Raw genomic sequence first — 27,760 nt, forward strand, 5'->3', positions numbered from 1 at the left:
AGAGCAACTTTCCAAATTCATTTATGCTGCACTTGATCGCAGATTTATTGATCTCCTGTACGATTGTCTCTGGTTTATATGGATGGATTCAAAGCTCTCTTCTTCTCCAGCTGGTTTATGTGCTGCTCTTCTCCTGAGTTTATTGTAGTGGCTCATGGGAACAGCGTTTGCTGGTAATTGGTTTTGTAACCACTGGTCTATGAGCTTGGTCTCGGTGGGGCATTTGCGGTTTGTGCTTTGAACAAGAAAGATTAAGAGAGAGTAGCCTTATAGAAAAAGTACTGTGGTGGTATACCATGGTATTAAATCAAATACCCACAATTATTCTTTAAAACCTATGAAATAGAAATCTATCAATCTATCCATCTATTCTGTGTGTGTGTGTGTGTGTGTGTATATATATATATATATATATATATATATATATATATATATATATATATATATATATATATATATATATGTATCTATCGATGGATAGATTGATAGATTTCTATTTCATAGGTTTTAAAGAATAATATATATATATATATATATATATATATATATATATATATATATATATATATATATATGTGTGTGTGTGTGTGTGTGTGTGTGTGTGTGTGTGTGTGTGTGTGTGTGTGTGTGTTTGTGTGTGTAAGTTGTGGGGAGTGCAATTTTTTTTTTTTTATTAAATTAATATTGAATAAAAAAAAAAAAAAAGATCAAACATTGCTGATAGTCTTCGGTTTCCTGTTTGGTGCATCATGGGGATAAAGTACAGTACAGCAGTTATGAAAAAAAAAAATGTCTGAAATGGAATTGCTTATGAAGTTAGGAGGAACAAGCCATCACATGAAATGACTGCTGACAAACCAGTTTCCCAAAGCAGAGAAAAATAAGTTTTTTCGAAATAAACAACAATAAAACCTACAGTGCAGGAGGCTGGAAAGCAGCTTTAAGTCTCCAAATGGCTATTGCTTGAACACAACAAACACTCCCACGCTCCTTCAGCACAAACATTATCAAATGTCCTGTTTTCACAGAGTGCCGGAGAGATTTAAAGACGTGCTTGCTTGAATCATGAATCATTATGTCTTACAGAGTTTAGGGAAACAACCAAATTAGACTCGGAGATAATCTAAAAGCATTCAAGTTTTCTCAGGTTTATGGGAAATGAGGATTTATTGTTTACATACCGAAATCCAATACACTTTATAATTTAATAATAAGATACATTTTCAACTCATTAAGCATAAAATATAGAAAATACAAATGTTCCTTTTAGTATCACAGTGCGTCCTGTACTCAATGTTCTCTATAATCCTAAACATTTATCAGAAACTCTCAATAGTAGGAGAAAGACAAAAATTTCAATGAACAATGACCTAAAATGTAGTATCAAATATTGTATACCTTCAGAAGCTTTGGAACATGATGAACTCATGTTGGACTAATTTTATGGCACTTTCTCGTTCTTTTTCAAGCTTCTGATCCACTGAATTGCCATTTTTAATTCAGAGCAGAGCACTAGAGCTAAAGGAACAGTGTGTCCTTCTTCCAGTTTTGGGTCCAGTCTTTTAAACCAGTCATATCGATGAGGGAATCACCAGACACACAGTCCAGATGCCAGTCTGGGAGTTTAATAACCCTTCAGAGCCACAGGGCCAGTGGCCACGGGTTTATAACCTCTACTCTTTGCCCATGATTATTGCCTATCTCTCTCTTCCTTCCTAACAGAAGAAGTAGATATGTATTCATTTTTATTTTATTTTATTACAATTATATTTTCTATATTTTTTTATTTTATTTCATTTTATTTTAGCTTTAGCTTAAAATAACAACTCACAAGTTACATACCATAATAATAAAAAAAAAAGTAGGATCCAAAACTGAATAAAAAGCTTTTATTTTGTAAGACTAAAAATAACTAATAATAATGTTATTTTAAAATATAATACCAAAACAATAATAATAATAATTTAAATATAAATTATAATATACAAAATACATTAAAATTAAGCCAATCATAATAAAGTGTGTATATATTCAAGACGTAAGCCTAATTCAGATCAGTAAAACCAGGAGAAAAAATAATAATCTTTTCAACAGCCACGATTTATAGATTTAAAAAATCTATAACTGCAGTAACAATCCCCAAGTGTACCATACATTTTTTAAAACCACTTTCACAACCCGGTTAATTCGTTAGTTTATCTCTCCTTGCAGGAAATGAGAGACTCTACATACTGTGATACACATTGATTAGTCTGTCATATGTCCTTAGCAATTATTTCTAATTGACAGTGACTCCAAATACACATGAACGGACAGACTGCGAGATAAGATGGCGCCCAGGCAGCTGGAGTCTTTACCGGTCTTCCCAGCAGCCATTTGTGAGTTTTGTGGACACCATGAGGATGTGTTTCTTCACTCTAGCAGGGGAAACAAGAACATTGTGCTTTTGCATTGCACACAAGCTTTTGAAAAGTTGACAAATAGCAACCTACAGACTATATAATGTGCAATAACTCCACCCTCCATGCATCTGAAAGGTCAGCCTCTACTCCCACCCCACCTGTCCTGCCGTATGTGCCCAGACCAATAGCAGCGAATGCAGTTTGTAAATGCCAAACACTCGCTGGGTGTTTTCTTCTCCAAACCACTGAACCCATCGAGAAACACAAGGCGCCTCCGGGTGAATAAAGAGCCCAGTTCAGCGCTTGACCTGTTACGCTGAAAATAACCACAGTCGCCGTCACAACCACGGTGACATTTTCCAGCTCAATCGCTCAGTGGGGAAATGTTGGCCTGTATTTTTTTTTTCTCTTGTTGATAAAACATTAGCTAGTTATAAATGTATCAGCTATCAAATATATATATATATATATATATATATATATATATAGACAAATAAATTAATGGTTTTGAGGTTTTACAAAAATTAGCTTTCAAATTCTAAGATAAATGTCAACAGTTTTTTTTTTTCATAACCGCAATCTTATAACCTCTAATTTTCTCTTTTGAATTTGTTATATGTATTATACACTGCTATTCAAAAGTTTGGGATCAGTAAGATTTTGTACTTTTTTTTTTTTTTTTTTTTTTTTAAGAAGTCTCTTTTGTTCACCAAGTCTACATTTATTTGATCAAAAATACAGATTAAAAAAACTGTAATATTGTGAGATGATATTACAATTTAAAATAGCTATTTTCTATTTCAATATACAAGAAGTAGAAGCAAAGCAGAATTATTTATATATATATATATATATATATAACCTGTGATATTTTTTCAGGATTATGTAATGAATATACACTTTAACAAAAAAAAAAGAAAAAAGAAAAACATTTTTACTGACATTAAATTGTATTGTATATATTAATTTCAATACTTCATAAACATAAATGAAGATGCAAGACAAATTAGTTTACTTTTAATAAAAAAAAAAGAAGTTTTCATTTTCTTTTCATCTTTCTTTTTAAATAAGTAATTTTAAAAATGAAAGAAATCTCTTCACCTGTATTAAATCCCATTGAAAGTAAAGTATAAACACAGCAACCAATGGATGAAGTGTTCGAGTACCGGTTTGAAAACGATTCAACTAAAGGCAAAATAATAATAATAATAATAATACAAAATTCACACTCCACCTTTAAGTTTAATTCACTCTTTTTTCAAAAATTCTGAACAAACTGTCTTCATCAAAATCTCACTGTTTTCCCCAAAGAATCTCTCGAATATCCAGAGCTGTTCTACTAAACCACTGAACTGTGCTTTTTCAAACCAACTCTATTGAAACCTCCTTCACCCAGCTTTCAAGGATGAAATTAAAACCTGATTGAGCTTTAATTAATTAAGCCTATTTAAAATGTCTTTAGTCTCCTAACCTCCCCAGGACTGAGCATTTGCATTCCTTCTCCTGTTTTCTGTCTCTTTCCACCCCCAATGGGCATTTCCATCAGGTACATGCAGAACACAATTACCTCTTACCTCCGAGACCCCTCCACACAGGAAGGGCCCATTAACGGCAAAAGACTCATTACGGTCTCCAAAACGATAACAATGGAGGAAAGAGTGGCTCTAAAGCATCTATCTGTCAAGAGCACCATTTAACTGTCACACATACATGCCTGGCGGTGGCCATTAGAGCTGCCTGTTAATCAGCTCTATTTACCTCACGTTCTGCTCTTGTACATTTAGGAGAAGGAGGAAAACTCGGCAGGCGTCTGATTCTGTGTTATGATCTTTTTGTTTGTTTGCTCTGACTCCCAGCGTCACGAGAGGAGCAATTACACGACACTCCGCTGCAGATCGTGTGCAGTCAAGTTTGAAACGTGGCTCAACGACTCAGTTCAGCTGGAAACAAGCATAGCACAGGAGCACCAATTAACTCCAATTAAACGGGATCAAAACAAGCAAACTAACAGGTGATCCAAACAGGACTAATCACAGTTTAAGTGGAAATAGTTGCAAAACAAAGCGAAACAGAGATGCGGAATACTGAAAACTCTCTCGAAAAGGCAATCAGAAAAAAAACAAAACCAAAAAACACCATGTTCAAGAAATAGTTGCCCAAAAATGAAATGTCTTTCATCATTTACTCACTTTCATGTCGTTCCAAATCTGTATGACTTACTTTCTACTGTAGAACACAAACAACAAGTTGACCCCATGACTTATGGACCACATATCTTGAAACTATATGACAGTGATATGTGAGAAAATGTATGTTTATTTACTGATAATCGTTTCGAATCAGTCAGGCCAAAACATTCTGACCCTTTATTTGTGAATTGCTGACATGAATTGGATCAATGAATGGATTCGTTCACAAAACAAACTTTGCTACATTGGCCAATAATCATATTTTTTTTTTCTCTGACCATTTTATTTGTAAATAATGACTGGAATTGTGGGCTGAATTGTTAATACAATGATACTGAATGGCTACTGCCCAGCCCACTTTTATGACATATTTATGGTGTTCTAAGTAGTTTTAAATACGGAAAGCTTAAGGAAAACAGCATGAAAATAGTCCACAGAAAAAATGAAAGTTTGGAACAAAGTAAGTTAGTTAAGTATTGTTAACACCAAGGACAATAACTATAAAGATAACAATATAAATAAAAATAAAACACAGAGAAATTATATTGTTAGCATCACTTTCTGTATGTTTTTCCTGCTTTTAAGCATTTAAAGCAGCAGATGGCATAACTGCATGCATAATTAGATTAAACCGAAGTTATCGTTCATTGATATTGATGCTAATATAGTTATCATTCAAATTATCTTCATAGCTATTTCTCTTGGTGTGAATGGGCCTTAAGGGGGTGAGAGAATAATAATAATTTCCCACAATCTCCCCCACCAAACTTTTCTATATTATTACAAAACACAAAAACAAATCCCAGACATTATTTAAACGATTTGACTAATTAACAAACCAACAGCAGGTCCCTAGATGAACCCCAGCAAGCCTCTAGGCCATGAAGGATCATGGGAGGAAAACAAACATATTACAAACACCAATAATATTCCACATCCTGCTATTTTTAGGCAGCTGTATGGAGCAATGTCGCCACTTTAAAACATTTTAAGAACAAAAATAAGCCTCAAATCCAAAGTGAAGCTTCTAATCTACAGAGAGCACCAGAACAGAAGAGCAATGTTAAGACATCGCTGCTGGCAGGTTTGTACTGTATTTGGCTACTAAGACTCTACAGTCTTCACACATCCAAACAAACCCAAACACATTCGCTCTTCTACTTTTCCTCAAGAGACACCAAGAGGGAGACACTTTGTTTTTAACGCATTCCTCAACAATATCCTTCCTAAATATGTATATTTCGAAGTGCGCTACAGTTGTATCGCTATTAATTTTGCACATACTTCGTCATACAGTAGTTCACCCCAAAAGGAATCAAATATTTTGAAGAACAACACTGGACCTTTTATTGTTTGGGGGGAAACATCTTTAAATATACACGTAAAATGATGTATTTATTTATTACATGTGTATACTTATTTGGGAAGATGTTCAGCTAAATACTATAAAGTATTTATACAATGTATAAAGAGAGAGAGAGAGAAAAATCTATATATTTTCTATTTCAAAGAAGAACAAAGCATTAGATTTTTGGAGCTATTTCTTGAAGAGAAAAGTTTTTTTGAGAATTACATTTCAATCAAAGATACAACAAAGTATCAAACGCAAGTTACACACATAAACCTCAAACTTTGTGATTTATTGAGTGGAGTCGTGCTTTTTTAAGCAATAAGATAGACCTGAATAATAACTAGAGATTCTAATTTTAACCTGAATGTGTTAAAAACACTTAGAAAACTTTAGAAACCACACAGGAAGTGCTTCTGCATGAGAGAGTACCACTCTACTGAAAAGTCTAGTTACATTTTCACTTGTGCTGTGTAAAAAACAAACGAAAGAAGGAGACGAAACACTGCCATACACTGAAACTTAAATTGTTCTCATAGCTGGGACTGAACGTTTCCACAGTTTGAGGATGAAAATCTCCCTCACGTTAAATTATCCACAAGCGTTGGCTTTGATCCGGGAGGGGGCTGCGATGGAAGCCACTAAACTCTCTGCGCTACAGTTTTGGGTGCCCTCGTTTCAGGGCTGAATGTATTAAGGAATAGTGACACGATCAAGGCTGTTTTTCATACTGGTCCCGCTGATAAAGATGAAAGCGTCGAACCAGACGAATGCATGAATGCGAGATCCGCACAAACTTTTAACATACCAACTGCTGTGATGCTTCTGCAGAGCTTCTCAGTGAAAGCAGGAAATTGAGATGACAGGGGAAGTGAAGGAGGTGGAGAAAGACGGAGAAAGATGGGCTGCCCTCAAAAACCTGAAAGAGGAGCTCTCAAGGAAATGATGAGGACGCATATCTTTTAGCGCAGGTCAAACTAGGTGATGTTTTCAATTTTGACTTCCTTGCACAGTCCAGCGAGCAGCTCTAAATGTTGAAACTGAACACTTCACTCTTCTAATATCATCCCATCAGTGATATCGAGGCCAAACGACCACTTGGAGCCTTTTTAACATGAATGGAATGAGAAACTGGATTGGTGAAGGTAATGAAAATGTAATGAAAGTAGAAACATAACTGGTCAAAATGCGTAGTATGTGACAGAACATAAAAAGGGGAAAAACATTCTTCCAGTACAACGATATTGGTTAAAGAAAAAAAGAAAAAAGATTGGTTAAAAAAAAACTATAATGAAAAAATAAAAAATAAAAGTCAAAACTAACCAAAATAAACATTCTGAATGTCTTTGTATATATGATATACTATATCTAAAATAAAAAAGCATGCATATATATGCAAAAGAAATACAAGTTATTATAAAGAACTATGAATAATACAAACTGAAATAAAATTATGAGACAACATAAATTCATAATTGTAGAAATTTGAAAATATTGTACTAAAGAATATTTTATAATATATATATATATATATATATATATATATATATATATATATATATATATATATATATATATATATATACTGTATATATATATATATATATATATATATATATATATATATATATATATATATATATATACACTAAAGAACACTATATTACTATATAAAATGTATATATACTATTATTAAAGACTGCCATGTCACTAAAATATTACAAAAACACATTGAAATCACACAAGACACCTGTAACACCAAAACAAAACAAAACAAAACAAAAACAAAAAACAGTTTCTTTCTGTTGCTGTGGACTGCATTGATTGCATCAACATATCATAATCACTCACCAGCCTGGTTGGTTGTGATGTCTATGGAGACGTGCTGGGCAGGATACGGGCTCTTGTTGGTGACGCCGTTGACCGCCTGGATCTCAAAGGTGTAGAGAGTGTGTGCCAGCAGGTTACTGATGAAGACTCTGGATTCGGTCAGTCCCAGCTGCCGGGGCTGAAACTCCACATTATCATCGCAATGAGAGCAGGAACGACGGTCCGCCTGGCATTTCTTACAAATAATATTATACACGATATCATCACGGCCGCCTGTCTCACGCGGAGAGTGCCACTCTAGAGTCACAGAGGTCTCGTTCACAATGGAGATGACGTTTCTTGGTCCAGAAGGAACACCTGATGAGAAAGTATGAAGACACAGGAGATTCACTTAGCAAACTATGAACATGATGCTGCTAAAGAAATGATAACAGCAAGGATATCATTTGCATTTGTCTAGGCTCTTTAAATTACATTACTGTAATTACAGTGCTGTGATTACAAGTCTTTCAATGGCTTTTTATTAAATTACACTTTTTACACTTGAATAGTAGAAAATGACTCTATTCAGATTCATTTCGTGAGCTGAAACACTAATGCCTTTAGAAGACATGTAATTGTATGATATGCTTACCGCAGTGAAATAATTAAAGCAGGAGAAAATGTATACAAGAATGAAAGCACTTTTCTTTCATAAGTAAATGAAAATCAATTTAGCGTTTTCATTCTCCTCTTAAAGGAATATTTCACCCAGAAATTAACTTCTGCTGTAATTTAGTCAGCTTCACATCAGTGCGAACCCATGCGACTTTCTGTCCTCCACTGAACACAAAAGGTGAAATTTAAGAGAAGTGTATTGGTCACGCTTGTTCATGCGATTAAAAAGAATAGAGACTGGAGCTTTCCAGATTTGAAAAAAAAAAAAAAAAAAAAAAAACCCTATATTAGTTATATACACTGTAGCAACATTTTCCAAGATTTCTAAAGTCATATGATAGCTTTGTGTCATAAGTCATATGATCACAATTTCTAACTGATTATCTGCTTGGTTGACTGAATCAAATAAAGTTGAGATGAAGAACAGAATCAGTTTGATTCGTGTGTGCATGAATCACTTGAACAGAATCAGCCGACTCATTGACAATATCAAACTTAAGTGATTCACAAATCATCTTTGCTTCTCCCAAACTGCCAAGATTTATGAAAAAGGGCTAAATCTGGTCTTTATGAACTACTTCTTTATGTGCTTCATGAAAGAAATGAATTCATAAAGGTTTGGAATGACATGATGGTAAGTAAATTAAATTATCTAAAGATGAAAATGAAATGTTTTGTGTTTTACCATGGAGCAATAAAATAAAAATGAATGAATGAATGAAAATGATGATTACAGAAGGATCATGTGAGACTGATGACTGGAGTAACGGTTGATGGAAATTAAGCTTTGTATCACAGAAATAACATATATTTTAAAGTATACTAAAATAATAAAACCATTATTATAAATTAAAATAACATTTCCCAATATTGGTATTTTTCTATATTTTTGATCTAATAAATTCAACCTTGATGAGCATAAACGTTTTCTTAAAAACATTACAAATTTTACTGATCCCAAACTTTTGAACTGCCTCTCAGCTATTAATGTTTCAATTCCCCGTGGCATTTAATTTTAAAATAAACATATTTTTCTTCTTTTTTCACTTGAGCTAAAAGTCAGCTGCTGACATGTGACAGTAAATCTTTTCCATGTGGTTAAAGTTCAAATATACATTTTCTACTTGACTTCTAGTCAGTCTTAGAGAATGGAGCTGTGTTGTGTGTTTCCTTTTAGCTGTGGTCCCAGAGCGATGTGTAACTGTTTATAATTACCATGCAGAGTGGCGGCCCCCGAGCAGCCATACATCAGCCCACTAACTCAACACTGAGAGTGGCTTTTCATCGCCAGTCAGAATAAGGGACAAAAACAAGGTTTTAGTAAAGACTCTTTATCCCAACCTCCTGGATTCATTCCTACACTTTCGCCTTCCCACTATAGAGCCGCAGGGAAAAACCATATTGTGTTTCTGATAAAGCAATGACTTCCCCCAGCGCGCAGAACATCCGGCCAGGAACTGAGGATTTACAGATCACGGAAAGGTTGTGTTGTTAACTATACACCGCAACAGAACCAGATGAGTGCCAGGAAAAACTCTGGAATGAATCTTAGGTTTGATTTTTCATGACCAGCCACTTCCACAAGAGTGTTTGAGTGAGTTCGCCTTGAAACTTCAAACCTGGCCAGGAGACATTCCAGCTCTTGAAGCAAGAGAAGAATGATTTCAGTCAGACCGAGACACAATGAGCTATTGTGAAGGCAGGGCCATGTGGGATAGATCAGGGGCTACTGGGACCATAGACTGGGAGCGACGATGACAGAATTGACCTCGAACTCTGGCGACCCTGATGATTAGCACATCAGGAGGCTTACACTTGAACAGAGGACTTCTGCACACATACATATACACACAAATGTGTGTGTGTGTGTGTGTATGAATGGATGGATAGATGTGTGGATTTGACAGATAGATATAAGATAGAACGATGGACGGATGGATGGATGGATAGATGTAAAGCACCTCTACTGACTCCATTCACTTTTTACACTGTAAAAGTAGAAAAAAGTTCCTCAAAGTCGCAGGCTGTATTTTCTGCCCTATTCAGGAAACAGTGCCAGAGATATTTTCAAAAGGTCCGTGAGGGTCCATAAAGCAGCGGCTCTTTCTGCTCTGTTAGCAGGCAGTGTTTCATTCAGACAGTGAGCTGGTCACTATCCAAACAGTGAGGCTTTGCTTACACCACAGTTAACACCCAAAGCACTGTTTGATTAGGTGCTACGGCAGCAAAGATGTCTTACTCACTATATCTCACAGGCAGGCTTTAGAAAGGCAGAGGGGGAAAGGCAGAGAGTGAGAGATGGGAGGAGAAAAAGAGCAAGTGAAAAAAGAGGAGGTGGGCCATATCTGGAACTAGGCCAGAAGATGTGTGTGAAGAGAATGAGGCCATGAGATACAGCCAGCTCTAACACAATTAGCCGGCTCCCAGAGGAAATCCACACACACTAAGAGCAACTTCAATAAATACACACATGCGCAGACACCACTATAACTGACAGCATATGCATAACTGCACTCATACTGTACGTTTACCTCTTGGTATGCTATTCTGTATGTGTGTGTGTGTGTGTGTGTGTGTGTGTGTGTGTGTGTGTGTGTTCTCGAAGAAAGACCACCACTGCAGGAAGACATTTTGCATATGACTATTCTGCATTACAGAATGACACTCTGTATTGTTCTAAACTGATAGATCAGTGGGTACAGTCTTGATGAATTTCATTTTATATTGATATAAACTGGCATACTTTATAGTATATATAAACAAACAATTGCTCAATTTTGTAGCCGAAACATTTATTAATACATTTTACAAACCCGATTCCAAAAAATGTTGGGACACTGTACAAATTGTGAATAAAAACGGAATGCAATGATGTGGAAGTTTCAAATTTTAATATTTTATTCAGAATACAACATAGATGACATATCAAATGTTTCAACTGATAAAATTTATAATTTTAAGGGAAAAATAAGTAGATTTAAAATTTCATGGCATCAACACATCTCAAAAAAGTTGGGACAAGGCCATGTTTACCCCTATGTGGCATCCCCTCTTCTTTTTATTATATTCTGCAAACGTCTGGGGACTGAGGAGACAAGTTACTCAAGTTTAGGAATAGGAATGTTGTCCCATTCTTGTCTAATACAGGCTTCTAGTTGCTTTTAGGTCTTCTTTGTTGAATCTTCCTCTTTATGATGTGCCAAATGTTTTCTATGGATTAAAGTTCTGGACTGCAGGATGGCCATTTCAGTACCCGGATCCTTCTTCTACGCAGCCATGATGTTGTAATTGATGCAGTATGTGGTCTGGCATTGTCATGTTTGAAGATGCAAGGTCTTCCCTGAAAGAGACGACGTCTGGATGGGAGCATATGTTGTTCTAGAACTTGGATATACCTTTCAGCATTGATGCTACGTTTCCAGATGTGTAAGCTGCCCATGCAGCACGCACTCATGCAACCCCATACCATCAGAGATGCAGGCTTCTGAACTGAGCGCTGATAACAACTTGGGTTTCCGTGTCCTCTTTAGTCCGGATGACATGGCATCCCAGTTTTCCAAAAAGAACTTCACATTTTGATTCGTCTGACCACAGAACAGTTTTCCACTTTGCCACAGTCCATTTTAAATGAGCCTTGGCCCCGAGAAAATGCCTGCGCTTCTGGATCATGTTTAGATATGGCGTCTTTTTGACCTATAGATTTTTAGCCAGCAACGGCGAATGGCACGTGGATTGTGTTCACCGACAATGATTTCTGGAAGTATTCCTGACCCATGTTGTGATTTCCATTACAGTAGCATCCCTGTATGTGATGCAGTGCCGTCTAAGGGCCCGAAGATCACAGGCATCCAGTATGGTTTTCCAGCTTTGACCCTCACGCACAGAGATTGTTCCAGATTCTCTGAATCTTTGGATGATATTATGCACTGTAGATGATGATAACTTCAAACTCTTTGCAATTTTTTTCTGAGAAACTCCTTTCTGATATTGCTCCACTATTTCTCGCCACAGCATCGGGGGAGTTGGTGATCCTCTGCCCATCTTGACTTCTGAGAGACACTGCCACTCTGAGAGGCTCTTTTTATACCCAATCATGTTGCCAATTGACATAATAAAATGCAAATTGGTCCTCCAGCTGTTCCTTATATGTACATTTAACTTTTCCACCCTCTTATTGCTACCTGTCCCAACGTTTTTGGGATGTGTAGCTCTCATTAAATCCGAAATGAGCCAATATGGCATGACATTTCAAAATGTCTCACTTTCAACATTTGATATGTTATCTATATTCTATTGTGAATAAAATATATGTTTATGAGATTTGTAAATTATTTCAGTTCTTTTTTACTCACAATTTGTAAAGTGTCCCAACTTTTTGGGAATTGGGTTTGTATATTGAATCAAATGAAATATTTATTTTAAAATCTATGTCTACTTGACACTTTTCTTGTTTAATACAATAATGGCTTTAAATTCTCTCTCTCTCTCTCTCTCTCTCTCTCTCACACACACACACACACACACACACACATGGACACACACACGCACACACACGCACACAAAATTGCTGAAAATTCAATTTTGCATCACAGGAATACATTACATTTTCAAATAATTTCAAAAAGAAGATGTAGTTATTTTAAATGATTATAATGTATTACAATACTGCTGTTTTCATTGTCTTTGTTATGAAATAAATGCAGCCTTGGTTAGCATTATATACTTCCTTAATATATATATATATCTTACTAACCCCAAACATTTAAATGTTAGTGAAGATTTGAGAATAAGTCAATCTAATTACTTTGATGGCATATTCATTTATTATATAAATGCACAACGGCAATTTTTTTTTTTTTTGCTGTTTAGGTGAATTTAAATAACAGTAACTTCTTATTGAAAACATGTATTTGTAATGTATTAATGTATCTTGGTTTTTCATTTTTTTTTTCTATTTGCTTTCAACATTTTCAATCTACTGTAAGTGACAACTATGGAGGTTTGACTGAAGAGATTCCTCCAAATATCAAAAAGAGTTTCCTAACATGCCACCTTTGGTAATGAATTACAGACACCATCCACTTTTTGCAGTTTCAAGCTCACACACACACACACACACACACACACACACACACACACAAACACTGCGTTTATGATGCTCTCTACAAGATTAAAACCAAATCCTGTGAGTGAGTATCAAAGCGTCAGAGATGTGAGGATGAGCGAGACAGACACACTGAGGACCAGTGACAGACATGAAGAGATTAATCTGGAAATGGACATGTGGATGATAAGGTATCGACTGGCTACTGCTGCTGGATTTATTGCACATTTAACTCTCTCTCACTCAGACACACTGGCAGGAGGTCAACCAGACGGCTGCTACCACTTTCTGTCTTGGACGATGAGGATAAATTGGTTTTGTTTTACAAAGCTTAAAACAAAAAGCTACAAATTGTTATTGAGTTTTTTTCTCAGTTTTCTCAGTGGAGTACTTCATGATACAATTCCCATCGTAAGAGATTATACACTACCAGGACAAATTAAATTGATCAAAAGTGACATTAAAAACATTTATGATGCTACAAAATATTTTGGTTTTAAATAAATGTAGCTCTGAAAAAAACAATTATCACAGAAATATTAAGTAATACTTCTATTCAGCATGGGCACATTTACACAATTTTTTTTGGCAAATAAATGCTGTCCTTGTTAACTTACTATTTATTAAAAATTACAGAAAATAAAAAATAAAAAGGTATATACATTTATGTAAAAAAGACTTTTATTCAAAAAGAATGAAAAAAAAAAAGAAGGATCTTTTTTATGAATATGATGTTGTAGTTAATAAATTGCTAGTTTCTCACTTTTGTACATTTACAATGTGTCCTAGCTCCCAAAACATGATTTTAAATGTATTTTAGACTGGGCTTTTCTTTGCCCCTTCTTAAACTGTGAACTCATTTATAGGATGGCACTCAACAGATATGAAATGACATTAATGAGGGAAACAGCACTAATGAGAAAGCTATCTATTGTTCAGGAACTGAATCCAGAACACCTGGAAACTAAAAACATGTACTTATAGGCAAACTTCAGCTAATTCAAAATGTGAGAAAAGTCACGTAAATACTGTCACACTGTAGGTCAACTGACTTCATGCATCCACAAAAATCATTGCAACAATTGGCTCAGAAAAGTGAAGATATGTCTGAGGAAAGCTCTACATCATTTGTTTGCAGATGTTTGACTTTTTATGGCCTCTCTCTCTCTCTCTCTCTCTCTCTCTCTCTCTCTCTCTGTTTGTGTTTGCACATCCGTTTATGTGTGCATGATGGTTTGTGGCACTGTGCAACACGCAGGCTGCAGAAGAAAGCGAGCGGGAGTGTGTGTTGTGTGTGTACACAGGCTTAAGCTCATAGCAGAATCACAGCGAGTCAGACATCGCTGGCAGAGGATTAACGGCAGCAAAGCAATTACACTGCTTTACAGTCCTGTTCACCGCACCTGTACACACAACACTGACTCCTGCAGGTCAACCGCCTCTGAGTGTGTGTGTGTCTCTACTGGTTCAGAGAAATCCACTGAGGTGTTCTCCAGGGATCTGTCTAGGAGCAATCACCTTATAGCTTTTAAATCTTCAATTGTGTTTGTGTGTGTGTGTGTTTATAATAAATATAATATAATAAATAACCTTTATTTTCTAAGAGTGTATACCAGTTTTCTTTTAAAAATACAATAATGCATCTAATTATAAAGACTACAGACTACCTCTAACCATAAAAACCACTAAAAAGCTTTATTTACTTCATGAATTTATTTACAATTGAGTATGTTCCATGACACCCCTAAAGCCAGGATTTGATCAGATATAGCAAACTTTTGCAACAATTTTGCACCTAAGGAATAGCTAAATAATCCAACACAGTAACCAGCGTCCCATAAAAGCCGAGACATATTAGTTCCATCGAATCCAGACTGGTCTCTGTTGGCCAGCCAATCCTCAGATAACAAAATCTGCTCTTGTTTGGCCAAACGAGACTGCTAAATCCATGCACACACATATTCGTATCTTATCTGACAAGTAATAGAGTTGTATTGTTTTTATATAAAACTAATTATAATGTCAACAGACTAACCTTTACCCACATCCCTGCAGTACCCCTAAAAGAGCAGCATTCATAGAAAAAAAAAATAATATTAAATAAATAAACAACAAAAACAACAACAATAATATGTATAATAATAGTAATAATTATTAAAGATTGTTGGCTGTTTTTCTAATAAATATATTAAAAACAAAAAAAAATATATATATTTTTTTTTTTCAGTTTTAAAAATTGAGGATGCTCTTGGGCAGGCCCAAATGAAGCTTTTGATAGTTTTAGCTCACTTTTGGGGACAACTTTCTTCTCAAAGTAAAGCCAAGAAAAACTTCCCCATACTTCCACGGCAGCCAGCGTTCCGTGTAAACCTAGACGCATTAACTGCATCGAACCCAGACTTGTCGCCAGCCAAGCCCCAGATAACAAGTTCTGCTCTTGTTCGGCCAGTCGAATCCGCTAAATCCAAGAGAGAATGCTCTATCTACAAATGCACACAAATCCCAGAACAGAGCTGGTCGCCACAGAGCTCCTGGAGAATTTATCTTGAGAATTGTGCTGTCCAGCTTCCTCCAATTAACCAGTGAGCTGTCAGCCATCAACACACACACTCACACACTCCCAGCAGATATTTCTGAGGAAATAATTTGAGTTCTGATGGAGGCTCGAGGCGATTCGGACTAGTCCCGCAGAGAGAACCATGAGCCCCCAGAGAGAGAGAGACAGGAGTACAGTGAGCCCGAGACTGAGACAGCCGTCCACTCAACCCCCCGAGGAGCTGAAAGAAGGGGCAAAAAGTGCTAGAAACGGAAGAGATGGTGTTTTCTTCTCACTGAGGTTGAGATGATGTCATTCGGTACATGACAGATTCCTGTGAACTCTCTCTGTCTCAGCAATCAATCATCATATTAATCAGATCGCAGACTGGTTTCCCATAAATTCAAAGTCTCCCTGTAACTGCTAGACACTCCGATAGCAATTTCAAGCAGCATTGCATAGAGAAATAGTCATTTTGAATCATTTTCTCACTGTCTGAGACACTAAAATGACCAGGTGCTAGCATCGGCCTTCCGCAGGGCAGGTGTTGGGCTAAATTGCAAATTGCCATCTGTATATGTTTCACTGAATGCCATTTTAGACTCTAAATGGTGAATTAAAATGCTGAGGGGACTTTCAAATGCAGTGTGCACTCTTCTGGACCGCAAACACAAAAGGCCACTTTTACAGTGCTGTCTCATTCAGCTTTAATTCAGTAAGACGATACGAGAGATCATGTAATGCTGTGTATATACAGTCACAAATAATGCAACTGTAGAGTTTTAATACTATAAGTAATATAGACAACATTTTTAATGTTTATTGATTTATAGTGGCCACACTAAACCAATAGCATTCTTCATAAAAAAAAAATAAATAAAATAAAGTGAGGACTGTGACATTATTATGATCCAATAATGTGGTCTGCATACATATTTTAAAATTAATTTGGAGAGAGAAGATAGTTCAGCATGTTCAAATTTTTTGGAAACGAAAAAACCTATTAATGCAGGCGTCCAAGAATAAACTTTCTCTGCAGCGCTGAATTTCTGACTGAAGATTTGGGAAAACCATTGCTCAAATTACACATGAGAACTGTAATGTTAATTGCAGTGCTTTAGCTAAATGTGTGTGTGTGTGTAAAAAGCAGTCTTGTAAGCCTCACTACTTCTTAGTAATGGATTAAATTTGTTTCATATGAAACAAAAAAAAAAAAAAAAAACGCTCAAAAACAGAATGGTTTACTTCTGAATGTGAATAAAGAGACACATGCTGTAAGAAAAACATATATGTAAATATAAATAATGCAACTAACTATGCAACTGCTTGAATGGGCATGACGTGTCTGGTCAGGTCAGCCCATAAGATCTTATTAGCAGGCTCGGTCTGGTTCACAACTTACTGCTGGTGCAGACCTGTGCTCTCAAACTGCTTCTGAATCGATGTTATGACCTGACCGCTTCGGTTTAATGCTGATGATAATGACAATAACACTAATATGAAGATGATGATTATAATGACTCACTGGTGCAGGGCATGTCTGGCTGCTCTCCGTCTGCTCTGTAGTAGCCGTTCCTGCAGACGCAGATAGTGGCCGCTTCAGATGTGGACCTGCTGTTGGGTGGACACTGAAGACACAAACCCGTCCCTTGACTGGACTTGAACGTTCCTGGAGGACAAGCTTAAAAGAGAGAGAGAAAGCATTCTGTTAACCTCTTGAATTACACCTCATGGCTTCAAACAAATATCTTCAAAATCACAATTTGGAAACCATTTTCATCTGGAATAGTTGGAAATATTACACTTTCTTGGCGACATTGTGTTTAATCGATCTGGACAAGAGCGGAACATCTTTCCTTAACATGGTGACTATTGGAACAACATTATAAGCTTCAGGTGTGAGAAACCCATGATGCTCCTCTTTAACCGTGTGATACATGACTCTATTGTTTTGCAATGCCTTGCTAACATTGTGTCTGAAAGAGTCGGTGTCAGTTTACTTCAGGAAAAAAAAAAAAACTTTGTTCATGAGAGTAAAACTTGTTTTTGTTCTCGTGTTCGGCAAGGTGAGACATTTCCTGTTTTTGAGGCCTGTTTCGAGAGAAATGAAATGGAGCAAAGGTGCTCCCAAGATACGTCAATCAACTTTATGTCAGCAAACGCAAAGAAAATGGCAAAGAGTGTTTTCTGATTGGATTTGGAGACACAAGCTGTTTTTCCCCCGGTTTACAGAGTCTAGGGGGACGTGTGCATACAAAGCGCGTTTAGCATTTGTGTTTTCTATGTAGACATCTCGGACATGACACAACAACACACACAAACACACAAAAATGATAATAAGAAACTAATCTCTAGACTTCCAGTCCATTTCACTGCCCTTCATCTCCAGTTTTGTTTAAACAGGCCCACTTAGAATTTGAACCAAATGGTATTACATGCTAAGTTTTTAGCTAGCTATTTAAGTACGAAGAATAAGAATGAGCACATCAGCACCCAATGAGGGTGTAATATTAGGGTCACGCTGGTCTTTCCGTTCATAGATTCTGAATTACAGCAGAAGGTGGTGAATAAATTCAGCTCACTTTTCCATCCTGGGTTTATCTCTCTGAATAAATTGCTGAGGCGATTCCTGTTCTCGTTTATCATTAATTCTGCAGCTATACAAGACGGACACTTTCTGCTGGTTCAGCTGCATGACCGCAGAGATCAGGACTCTGTGTTTCTCCGATGTGATCTCATGAACTGATGAAACACAGCGTTCTGCTGCTGACACCGATGAAGAAAATAGAGGAACATTCATATTGATCCTAAATGAGTCATATTCCACACTATTGTTTGGCTCTGAAGTCAATTTTTTAAGGTTACTCAAGGTTTCTTGCACCAAACTGTTGTTTACAATTAATCAAATTGTTTTGCTACTGTACATTTAAGAGTTTTAGAACAATCTAGAGAGCATTTCTACAAAAAATCCAAACGTGTGCATAATACATCCCCTTATAGCTAAAACTTTTCGTTTCCCTTTAGTGTAACATTGAGATCGTTGGACAACGTTTCTTGCATTCTCAACCAGGAAATATTTATTGTCAGCACTAGATCAGTGTAATCTTAAACTGTTAATACCTTGATTAACTGCCATTATTCCGGTGACAGAAGGGATGTTTTGGGTCAAGACGGACCTGGATGGACCTTAGCTCTGATATTTGCATGCCATGCATATGCATCAAGTTCATGAATATGAATTACCGGGCAAACAAGAGCTATATGGGGAATTTAAGATGTGGGTGTGATTGCTGCACTTATCAATTTACATATAAAGATAGATGAATGAAGGTATGGCAGAGATTAATAAATGGAGGTGGGAGAGAGCGAGGGAGTGTGTCTCTCCTTTAATGAGAGAGGACAGGATAATTCATCCCCCCCACCTCCATCCATATGAAGGAGTGTGACCTGCGCCATGTGTGAAATCAAACCTCTGTTGCCGAATATCCGCAGCCTTTGAAAAAATTAATTAGATGCTATACAGCTCATTAAAAGTTTACAGGGTCGGGTCCACTTTGTTACTCTGTTCTTTTATCTATCCATCTACTCACCCGCGGACTTATTCATTTAGTCATTTAATAAATAAGGGGCGGAGAGGAGATTAGACATATAGGGAGAGAAGAAGAGAATCAAAGGAACGGAAAGGAAAGGAAAGGAAGAAGAGGAAGAGGAAAGGAAGGTAGATGAAGACGAAAAAATGAAGGAAGATGAATTGGAAATGAAAGAAGATGAAGAGGAAGAGGAAATTGGAAGAGGAAAGGAAAGGAAGAAGAGGAAGATGAAAGGAAGGTAGATGAAAACGAAAAAATGAAGGAAGATGAATTGGAAACGAAAGAAGAGGAAGAGGAAATTGGAAGAGGAAAGGAAAGGAAAGGAAGAAGAGGAAGAGGAAGAGGAAAGGAAGGTAGATGAAGAAGAAAAAAATAAAGGAAGATGAATTGGAAAGGAAAGAAGAGGAAGAGGAAAATGGAAGAGGAAAGGAAAGGAAAGAAGAAGATGAAGAAGAAGAAAGAAAATGAGGGAAGAGAAAGAGGGAGAAGAAATTAAGAGGAAAGGAAAGGAAAGGAAAGGAAAGGAAAGGAAAGGAAAGGATAGAAGAGGAAGAGGAAAGGAGGCAAAAGTAAAGAATTAGGAAAAGAAAATAAAAGAAAATAACAAAGTGATTAGAGACATCAGAGGAACATTTGGTGCAGAGCTCTGTCACACACACACACACACACACACACACACACACACAAACAGCAGAATGTGTGAAGGTGTGGGAGTTTGACGGACAGCTTCTGACCCGGCCCATATGACACACACACACACACACAATCACACTCCACTGCCTCACTCATCCCGCACAATGCCACATTCTCACAGTTACGAAACAAGCACTGCTTGTCACCACGACAACCAGAACCGCAGCCACGACCTCTGACACCTGCGGCCCACTCACACTCGCCAAAACAACAGACGGGAAACTCCTGCACGTGGATCCTCACGCCAGAAAAACAAATATCCCAAATTAAACTGCGTCACTTAGTCTATAAAACAAAACAAAAGCACATTTACAGTAAAACACTTACAATGGAAGTCAATGGAGCGATCATACCAAACCAAAAGAAAACACACTTTTAATTATTAACTAATGTGAACTATTATTATTTTCAAAATTAAGTATCAATACATATGACGTATCAGCAAAGATATATATTCAGCATGATTAGTCCAGTCTTTCGTGACACATGATCCTTCAGAAATCATTTTAATATGCTGATCTGATGCTCAAGAATGCTTTCTGAATACTACAGAATAGGGAAGTACATGAATGTAATTTCAACTGTAAAAGTGTGACGTGTGTTTGAAATTATTTTCTGTAGTAATATTTTACCAGAACATGAGACAGGTTTTCAATTTAGACGTACGAGGCCTCATTTTTACAATAGCGTTCATTTTGTGCTAAGTAGTAGATTATTGTGTTTGCTGAACCGTCAAACTGGCAGACTCTGGAATGCTGAAAGTGGACCAACATCTGCTGTAAAATACCTGTAGCTGACAGACACCCCCTGAGGGCGAGTGCTCAAACACAACACACACAACAGCCCAGCGCATGGCTTCAGGCTTCTGCTGTGGTTTATCTGAGAAGACCTCCATCTCTGTAGCTGTAGGCGAAGCCTGAGGAGACAACCATGAGATTGATTCCAGAAAATCAACCACACCAATCAGGCAGTCAACACATCCAGACGCATACCAACAGCTTCACAACAACTTGAGTTATGACATCTCACATCTTTCATAGACTGTTAACAGTTTACATTGCATAGAGACCTAACTTGTTTTACCTGACATAATCACAAACATCTTCATACTGTACAAACACATCACTTTGTAATGCACAAATAAATCTCCCAAGCTCCTTTACTCTCCTCTAACAGCAACTAAGGCCAAAACACAAGCTTGTGTTGTTTACGTTTGTTTAGTTAAATTGAGTTGTTTATGTAAGCTGTTAAGGTTTAGAGTTGGTGAAGTTTTTAGGTTGTGGCTAATATTACAAATCTATATTATTTTGTATAAATTAAAATTAAAACTGCAAACAAATTAGAATTAGAATTTAACATAACAAAGACAGATGGAAGGTTGGTTGGTTGGTTGGATGGATGGATGGGTGGATGGAAGGTTGGATGGATGGATGGATGGATGGATGGATGGACGGACGGACGGACAGATAGAAAGATAGATAGATAGATAGATAGATAGATAGATAGATAGATAGATAGATAGATAGATAGATAGATAGAAAATACAGAAATTATTTTTGACTAAAACTAAAAATTAAAGTGGCAGTAAAGAGTAAATAAATAAATAACATCCACAGTAAATGTGTTGTATGAATGTAATGGTGTGAGACTGTGTATCGTCCCTCAGGCTGCTGTTTACAGTTTAAGCTACTGTTTAATATGGAGCGTCTAGAGCTGAATCAGCTACTGTGAATGGCTCACAGTCAATGTGAGAGAGTGTGCGTGTGCAAATACAGTTAAAAATGCATCTTTATGCCTTTGGAGCACATTCTTAAAGCACACACACATAAATAAAACACACTCCCACACCAACCTATATGTCCACTGGCTTTCTGACACTGCAAAATGCTATTCTCGCTGCGACATTTTCCGCTAATTATCTCGCGCCTGTTCAGCATGACATAAATTAATTCGGGTCCCTTTCTTTCGGTCCCAGGCGCTACAAGGGTCAACTCGGCAAGAAACGATGACGGAAAGGAACCGAGGACAAGAAACGAGGGAACGAGGCATGAAAAAAAATCAACGAACAACAAAAGATCGAAAAAAAAGCTCCCAGATTGTGCAGTGGGACTGGGTGTTAATTTGGCATTAACGCTACCAACTTTTTCTAATTGACCTTGCACATGAGGAGCACGTGGCTCTAGCGTTAAGCGCATTAATTAGCGTGGGGATGTCTCTCCGCAGCATTCTATCAAAGTAGACACAGAAAGAGAAAAATCCAGCCAGCTTTCCTGTTCAGTCTCAGCCGTGGCGAGAGAAGCCATGTTGCTGAAAGCTGAGATCAGCTGGCACAAAGCCCAGCTCGCAGGCGGACTCATTCAGGCCGGGCTGGGAGGAACGGGCGTTTATTCCTCAAAAGAGCAATAAAGCCATTACAGTGAGCAGGGAAAAGAAACATCGCTCATGCATGGCTGCTGAAACATCAGTCAATAGAGCAGGTTTTCGATTGAGCATGTTTATATGTACTCTCGTGTAGCCAGGCTTTGGACTATAGCAGTATGGAGCTGATTTCCATAGCTGTTACGAATCACCCACTTTGACAGAAAGAACGATATGTTAAACAATCAAGCGCAATTTGATTTCTTACAAAAGCAAAGCATCTACCTAGCAAAGGATATCTTCTTGATATGAGAGTAAATGTCAATCAAAACTCTTAATGGGACAATTTGTTCCAAACCTGTATTAGTTTCTTTGTTCTGTTGAAAACAAAAGAAGTTATTTTCAAAAGTGTTGGTAACTAATCTGTTTTGGCGACCACTGACTTCCATTTAATGGACAAAAAAATCAAATGAATTGAAATTCTTATTCTGTGTTCCACACAAGAAATAAAGTCAAACAGGTTTTATGTGATGACTTAAGTGATGAGTCAATTATGACAAAATGTTGATTTTTGGTTGAATTATCCCTTTAAATATGTCTTTCAATAGCCATGCATGATTTATTTGTATGTATACGTTTTGGTGTGTGTTTTTTATGTCAGTAACTATTGGATATTATATATTTTAATTTTCTATTTTTTATATATTTAATTTTTGCTATAATAGATTTTAAAATTATTGAATATTTTAATTTAGTATTTTTAATTGATATTATTTATTATTTTGTGTGTTTGGTGTAGAGCTTTCTTACATTTATGTATAAAAAATAGTACTTGTATAAAATATTAGCCATAATCGGATGGGTTTTTTTTACCCAAAAATTTAACTTCTACCTTTATAGATAAGCAAATATATACATTGTCAGAAACTGAACAGTTTTTAAAGATGTAAGAACTTTTCAGAAATGGCAGAAATGTTCTGTATTTTTGTTTTTTGAGTGCGATAAAAAAAACACCAGCTACAACAATTAAAAGTGATGAGTAATATTTAATTGTTCTATCTATACCTTCTACTGCATAAGATCTTTAATGTCTTTTAAACTATAATTTCATTCTGAAAACATACATCAAAAAGTGATTATGCAAGATTTCTAATCAGGCACTGAACAGATTACCTGCAACCTATTTGCCAAAATCTGCATCAAACTCGCATAACTGATCATTCCCTGATGCTTTGCGAAAGCTCTTGCCATTTTTGTGTGAAATATGCATCAGAGAACCCAAGAACGGTTCGTAGGCGAGTCGTCTGAAGCTGAGACAGCCACTTAGTCAGAGTCCATCGTGTTAGCTTCATCACCCAGCGATTCCCACACAAATTTCACTAGCCTCTCACAAACAACAAACAAACAAACCAAACCAAAACCCTCTGATCTCAGCCTCACAGAAAACAACCCTCTTTTTTTCTTTAAGTGATGTTTTAATGAGTCCAATTCAAAGTTCAACGAAAACCGTTTGAGTTTTATCTTGCCTTACAGCGCGTGTAAGTAAAAAGCAATACAACTGCTATGTCTAGATTATAGTTCAGCCATTCTGCTCTCGCGCACGTACGTTATTAAAAGCGTGAGACTGCACTTCATACACCGTAATTGAAAATGGAAATGAATTCTAAAGGAAATAAGCTACATGAGTTTGCATATTCATGTAATGGGGGGTGTGAGGTCGGAGAGGGCAAAGAACATCATGGCCTTTTCCACAACCTTTTTTGATTAACTTCGGTTGAAGGAATCTCAAATATCTCACAACAAAAGCACTTTACAAACTGAGTCACATCCACAGGCAGAACGTTTAGCCTTGCGGGAAATTCTTCATCTGTAATGTTAATGAAAATCATGATCTGCATATATGCAGCCATAAAGAGGGAGGGAAGATAAGCTAAATTAAATCTGCAGCTATCAGATGGAGCAGATAGAGAAAGGTAGAAAGACCGCTGTTGAAGGCAAAAAGGCCGTTCACACCAACAGCGATTACATCGTTCGAGGTCGCTATACTATATCGCCTTGTGAACTACATTGTCTGTGCTTCCATTGGTAGGCGGCACATCATGTGACTGTGTGTTTGCATAACGCTTAACACCGCTTAACAGTTTAGGTGCCATGCTTCTGCACATTCTATCTATCTATCTATCTATCTATCTATCTATCTATCTATCTATCTATCTATCTATCTATCTGTCTGTCTGTCTGTCTGTCTGTCTGTCTGTCTGTCTGTCTGTCTGTCTGTCTGTCTGTCTACCATGTGTGTGTGTCTGTGTGTATTCTTCTGTGTTTCTGACTTGCACTCATTACCTCAGTCTGTTGCTCATTAGAGACAGGGCCTGTCATCAGACACACTCAGGGTCAAAGGTCATAACCTCTGCTGACTCTGAGGCTTGGACGTAACAGTGCCCTTTAAGAGACACTAATCTGTGTCAGCTTTTCACACAGGAGCCTCATTGTATGTATGTCTGCGAGTGAGAGAGACAAACAGCCTTAGAGTGCATTTTTGCTCATCTTTGTGCAAAAGTGCAAGCTAGTATATTTATATATATGTGTGTGTGTGTGTGTGTGTGTGTGTGTGTGTGTGAGACCACTCTTGTGTATTTTCCTTCTTAGCACAGTGTGACAGTGATGAATGGAGCTGACCAGACCAAAGTGAGTTTCACCGTCAGAGGCAGAGAGAATGGATTACTGCGAGTGTGCGTGATCAGATGTGAGGAGCCGTCATTACCTCTGCCTGTCTTAAAATCCCTTTTCTTGGAATCTAAGCTCTGCTCCAGAGCCGTCATCGTCACGCAGATGCATGTCATTTAATGCACTTCATTTGTTTCCTAACATGCCCTGATGAAAATACGCAAACCACAATCTCAGAGTCTAAATCATCCATTTCATCTGTCAGAAAGTAAAAGCATTAGGCTGCAGCGTGCTTTATATGAATTGACAAGAGCAAACAAGTGAACATCCATTCATTCAAAACCACACACGCACTCAAGCGAAGATCTTGTTTTGCTATAAATGACATTTGAAATTAAATATGGAAAGTCAACAGCTTTTCTCTGAATTTCCATCTGGTTTTCTGAGAAAATATCAAGATTTATGTTCTTAATTTTCTTTTTTAAGTTTAAGCATATCCAGAAAAAAATGCCAATGTATACGCCTTCTTTAGTGACAAATTTGATGTCAATTAAGTCACACTTAAAGGTGCAGTTGGTAACTTTTGACGCTCTAGCGGTTAATAAACAGAACTGCTTGCGTCTTGCGGAAGAACATCGTAGCCGGAACTTCTTCTCTCTATTTATGTCTATGAAGAATCACAAAGGTACTGGGTTACTCCGCCGCGGTACCGCCGAAGCAATCTAAAATAGTCTGAATATAAACACTTATTATAGGTGCACCCTAGTGATTCAGGACAAGCTAAAAACACGGTTTGGAAAATGGATTCATGGTGTACTCGCTTATTATATACATTTTTCTACATTTTGAACACAAACAAAGTTACGGACTGCAGCTCTGATTGGTTGTTTCTTACCGGGAGCGGGAGCGATGCATTTCTGCAAATGGCTATAGGACCACTGAGAGGAGCCAGAGGAGCTTGATTTTTTCACAGATTATCTGTCTCATATTCTACTGTCAGGACATAATGACATAATGTTTAACAAATATGTAAAAAAATATATTTTTACAAAAGTTACCTACTGCAGCTTTAAATAAACGGCAGGATATTGACATTTGTATCTCAGAGTGTGAAGTGTGTATGTGAGTGTTTTTACCGTTCGGGTTGTGACTCACAGGACCTGATTGAAAACCTGACAGCCCTCAGCAGGCTGTTGCCACGACGACGCTACAGCTCTCAACTCAATGGCCTCTCCCAGCATCTCTTAACTAACAGTAAGCACTAACAGTTTCACACTTGAAAAAGTCTTCTTGATGACTAAATCCTCGGACACGGTCACCGAAATCTCTCTATTCTATATTTTCCACTTATTTTTGAGATTAGGATGGACAGCAAGCGAGATATTAGTATTCTGGCAGAGTTGAGAGTTGGCAGTGTGCGACACAGAGCCTCTGACATGAACTCTCTCCCTCCAAATCACTCCTCTCTCTCTGTATTTGAACCTATATATGCATGCATTTCAAAAGTATTAAACACACTCTTATGATTACACAGGTTTGTACAGAATAACGAATGTAAGTGTATAAAATAAGCTTCATATTTATTAACAAATCTTTACTTTCAAATCTTCCAAAAATCAAGCTCATTCTTTTCCATTGTAAGTACTGAATTATAGCCTTATTTATTTATTTAGCTTTGGACGAGTCCAAATTATGGTAATCAACGTTATGTACTGAACCCAGATTATTCCATTCAGCAACCAGTGTTATCTAATAACAATTCATTTCAATCGTTCGATAAAACTATTAACCTAAAACATTTACACACAGAAAGCAGCAAGACAGCTTTCATTGGTTCAAGATATAATCTTTTCTCTCAGTAAAACCTCTGCCTTTACAGTATAAAGATAACACTTTCATTTCCAGAAGAAAGAAATGTTGTCCTTATGCTTCATTTGAACCCAGAACATCCAGAAACAGTCTCTTACTCTTAGGCTCATAGGCTCATGCTGCAGCTAATAGACTGGATAGAGAATCATGTTGCTTTACAAAACAAAACTGTCTGGCTCCATTAATGTTTGTCAAATGAGGGTTAAAATACACAAAAACAAAGATATATACACAGAAATCATAGATGAAAAATGATCTGTACTTTAGTGGTTGGCGCATGTGCTACAATAGATTGAGCCATTATGCTCACCTAGGGTAACCAGATGGGACAGTGTTTATGAGCCATGACATGCAATCGCTACAGACTTAGGGCCCTAACATACACCCGGCGCAATGCGACGCAAGGTGCGGTGCAGGTGTGTTTGCTGGTTTCAGTCTGGCACTCTTCGCATTTTCCCGTCCAGCGCCACGGCGTTTAATGCATTTGCGCTCATTTTTGCGCCCATGGGGGTGCTGG

The 27,760-nt window shown here is 37.0% G+C and overlaps 1 protein-coding gene across 1 annotated transcript in view; it reads right to left on the minus strand.

Annotated features, from left to right (window-relative positions):
• Positions 1-27,760, minus strand: part of ephb1 (EPH receptor B1) — a 224,723-nt gene that overhangs the window by 68,688 nt on the left and 128,275 nt on the right. The window contains exons 4-5 of the mRNA XM_026207140.1: positions 17,592-17,747; positions 7,791-8,126 (exon numbers count right to left, since the gene is read on the minus strand). Of these exons, the coding sequence (XP_026062925.1) occupies positions 7,791-8,126; positions 17,592-17,747 (492 nt within the window). The remainder of the gene's footprint in view (positions 1-7,790; positions 8,127-17,591; positions 17,748-27,760) is intronic.

This window comes from Carassius auratus, chromosome 27 (genome assembly GCF_003368295.1).
Source record: "Carassius auratus strain Wakin chromosome 27, ASM336829v1, whole genome shotgun sequence".
NCBI classification, from domain to species: domain Eukaryota; kingdom Metazoa; phylum Chordata; class Actinopteri; order Cypriniformes; family Cyprinidae; genus Carassius; species Carassius auratus.